This window comes from Anomalospiza imberbis, chromosome 30 (genome assembly GCF_031753505.1).
Source record: "Anomalospiza imberbis isolate Cuckoo-Finch-1a 21T00152 chromosome 30, ASM3175350v1, whole genome shotgun sequence".
In the NCBI taxonomy this organism is placed as follows: Eukaryota; Metazoa; Chordata; class Aves; order Passeriformes; family Viduidae; genus Anomalospiza; species Anomalospiza imberbis.
The window spans coordinates 1,810,835-1,814,158 of record NC_089710.1 but is presented as its reverse complement, the minus strand read 5'-3'; the positions used below and the strand labels follow the sequence as shown (position 1 = coordinate 1,814,158).

Genomic DNA, 3,324 nt, shown 5'->3' with positions numbered 1-3,324 from the left:
TCTGAAGAGGTCAGAATGACAGACCATCTGCCCTCACTCTCCTCTCATCACTTTGCCTCACAGAACTTGCTCTGTTCTCTCTGGAGGCAGTGGAAATGCTGAGGGTTTCTGATATCCAAGAATACAAACAGTGATATGGGGATGCTTATAAAGAAAATCCCAGGTCTCGTAAACACTAAAACCATGTCTGTGTGTTCCAGAGTAGGGTGTATGGGAAATGGCTTTGATTTTGGTTACAGGTATCTCCTCTAACTCTTCACTGTCCTTTCTGCCTGAACAGGTCCCCATGTGCAGCCACAGCCAATGTCCAACAGCAGCTCCATCAGCCACTTCCTCCTGCTGGCACTGGCAGACACGCGGCAGCTGCAGCTCCTGCACTTCTGCCTCTTCCTGGGCATCTCCCTGGCTGCCCTCCTGGGCAACGGCCTCATCATCAGCGCCGTAGCCTGCGGCCACCACCTGCACACGCCCATGGTCTTCTTCCTGCTCAACCTGGCCCTCAGCAACCTGGGCTCCATCTGCACCACTGTCCCCAAAGCCATGCACAATTCCCTCTGGGACACCAGCACCATCTCCTACACAGGATGTGCTGCACAGCTCTTTGTCTTTCTGTTCTTCATCTCAGCAGAGCTTTCCCTCCTGACCATCATGTGCTACGACCGCTACGTGTCCATCTGCAAACCCCTGCACTACGGGACCCTCCTGGGCAGCAGAGCTTGTGCCCACATGGCAGCAGCTGCCTGGGCCAGTGCCTTTCTCAATGCTCTGCTGCACACGGCCAATACATTTTCCCTGCCCCTGTGCCATGGCAATGCCCTGGGCCAGTTCTTCTGTGAAATCCCACAGATCCTCAAGCTCTCCTGCTCCAAATCCTACCTCAGGGAACTTGGGCTCATTGGTGTTAGTGCCTGTTTAGCATTTGGTTGTTTTGTGTTCATTGTTTTCTCCTATGTGCAGATCTTCAGGGCCGTGCTGAGGATCCCCTCTGAGCAGGGACGGCACAAAGCCTTTTCCACCTGCCTCCCTCACCTGGCCGTGGTCTCTCTGTTCCTCAGCACTGCAGCATTTTCCTACCTGAAGCCCCCCTCTATGTCCTCCCCATCACTGGATCTGTCAGTGTCAGTTCTGTACTCGGTGGTGCCTCCAGCCCTGAACCCCCTCATCTACAGCCTGAGGAACCAGGAGCTCAAGGCTGCAGTGTGGACACTGATAGACTGGATGCTTTCAGGGACATTAAACTGCTGGCCAATTCTGCCAAATCACTTGTAATAAAATCATCTTTGATACTTCTTGTTGGTTTCATTTTGGAGGTTCTTTTTCTTTGTTTTACTTACTCCATATTGTCCACAAGGAAATGTCATTGTTTGTGCCATTTCTCATTTTGTTTCACTCCACCTTCCCTGTGGCCACAGACTGTGTCAATGAGGGGCTGCACTCTCGGTGGCTTTAAATGAATTCAAGAATATCCCAGCAAAGTTTTCTGCAGAGATGCCCTTTTGTTGCCTTCTCTGGAGCTGCAGCAGCAATGTCTGTGTGCAGAGCTGGGGCAGATCAGTGCTGGCACAGCAGCTGTGCCCAGCAGCAGCAGCACTTGGTGTTGCCAGTGCTGCTCCCGTGGCCCTGCCCCGCTGCCCTGGTGGCCCTGGTGTTGCTGCAGGGCCTGAGTGCTCTCGGGGCCGGGCACAGTCCTGGGGGTGGCAGTGCCGGGGCTGCAGCAGGGACAGCCCATGGGCACTGCTGGGGCAGCGCTGACGCCTCAGGCCAGGGCCTGGGGGCTCCAGGCTCCTTGCCCAGGCTCTCTCAAGAACACGGCCAGGCCAATGCTCAGCACAGAAAACCCCCGTGAGCAGCCCCAGGCTGGCCGTGGGCAGGCTGGGGGCAAACAGCATGGCTGGTGCTCTGCAAGGGCCCTGGGGGAGACGGGAATGAGCAGCAGAGCAGGGGCTGATCCCTCCCCAGTGCGCTGGACAGCCCAGGGCAGCGTCCCAGAGCGTCCTCATGGAGCTGCCAACAACATCCCCCCTCTGCAGCCCTGGCCTCTCCCCCAGCTCACACAGGTGCCGCATCCTTGCAGGCACAGCCACGGCAGCGCTGGCTCAGGAGCCCCTGTTTGCATTGTACACAGCAGGCGGGAGCACCCCCATGCTGCTGCTGTGGGGACATGAACCTGAGGGAGCACAAATGCCATCAGCCCCTGGGGCCAGGAAGGGCTGGGGGACGCCAGGGAAACCACTCAGCTTTGTCCTGGCCTCTGCAGTCAGCCAGAAAGTTTGTTCCCATCAGCTGGAAGTTTCCTGTCCCACTGCAGACGCTGTTGCTCCGAGCCAGGGCTGCCTGGCAGCCACCCCCAAACTGCCCTGAGCATTTCCTTGGCTTCTCCTTTGCTTTCTTTACTCGTTCTGCTACAAATTTCTTCCCATTGCCCAGCCCATTTCCCTCCCCTGTAAACAACCCATCCCTGGTTGCCCTTTCCTCTCTGGCCCCATTCCCCATTCCAGTTCCTGACTTGGCACCATGGGAACGGCCCTTGGGGAGCGGGATCATCCCACAAGTGCTGCAGGAATTGTCTGCAGGCTCCTGCAGTGCCTCGTGCTGCTCCCTTGCCAGAGGCAGCCCAGGCCAGGGGGGCACATCTGGGCTGCTGTGTCTGGCTGTGGGGCTGCCTGTTCTGGGCAGTGAGGAGGGGCTGCAGAGGCTCTGCAGGACTGACAGGATGGGCTTTGGGGCTGTGAGGAGAAGCTGAGGGACCTGGGCTGCTGGAGCTTCTGAAGAGGAGGCCCAGGGCTCCTCCTGCAACTGCTCCAAGGGTGGTTTCAGAGAATCCCAGAATCAGCAAGGCTGGAAAAGACCTTGGAGATCATCAAGTCCAACCTGTGCCCTGACAGCGCCTTGTCTCCCCTGAGCCTCCTCTTCTCCAGGATAAAATACCCCAGCTCCGTCCGCTGCTCCTCACAGGACTTGTGCTCCAGACCCCTCACCAGCCTTGTTGCCCTTCTCTGGACACGCTCCAGCCCCTCCAGGTCCTTCCTAAAATGGGGACCCAGAACTGGACACAGCACTCAAGGTGCTGCCCAACCAGTGCTGAGCACAGGGGAAGAATCACTGCCCTGCTCCTGCTGGCCACATCATTCCTGATCCAGGCCAGGAGCCATTGGCCTTCTTGGCCACCTGGGCACACTGCTGGCTCATGTCCAGCCTGCTGTCCATCAGTCCCTGCAGGTCCCTTTCTGCCTGGCTGCTGTCCAGCCCCTCTGTCCCCAGCCTGTAGTGCTGCAGGGGTTGATGTGGCCAAAGTGCAGGACCCGGCACTTGGACTTGTTAAAC

General features: G+C 57.7%; 1 protein-coding gene across 1 annotated transcript; it reads left to right on the top strand.

Moving 5' to 3' along the window:
• Positions 1-504: 504 nt before the first annotated feature.
• Positions 505-2,505, top strand: LOC137463827 (olfactory receptor 14J1-like; the record flags this gene model as incomplete). The annotated part of the gene is made up of 2 exons (XM_068175219.1): positions 505-1,184; positions 2,499-2,505. Coding segments are annotated over 2 exons (687 nt in total), but the record flags the coding sequence as incomplete, so codon positions are not given.
• Positions 2,506-3,324: the final 819 nt, after the last annotated feature.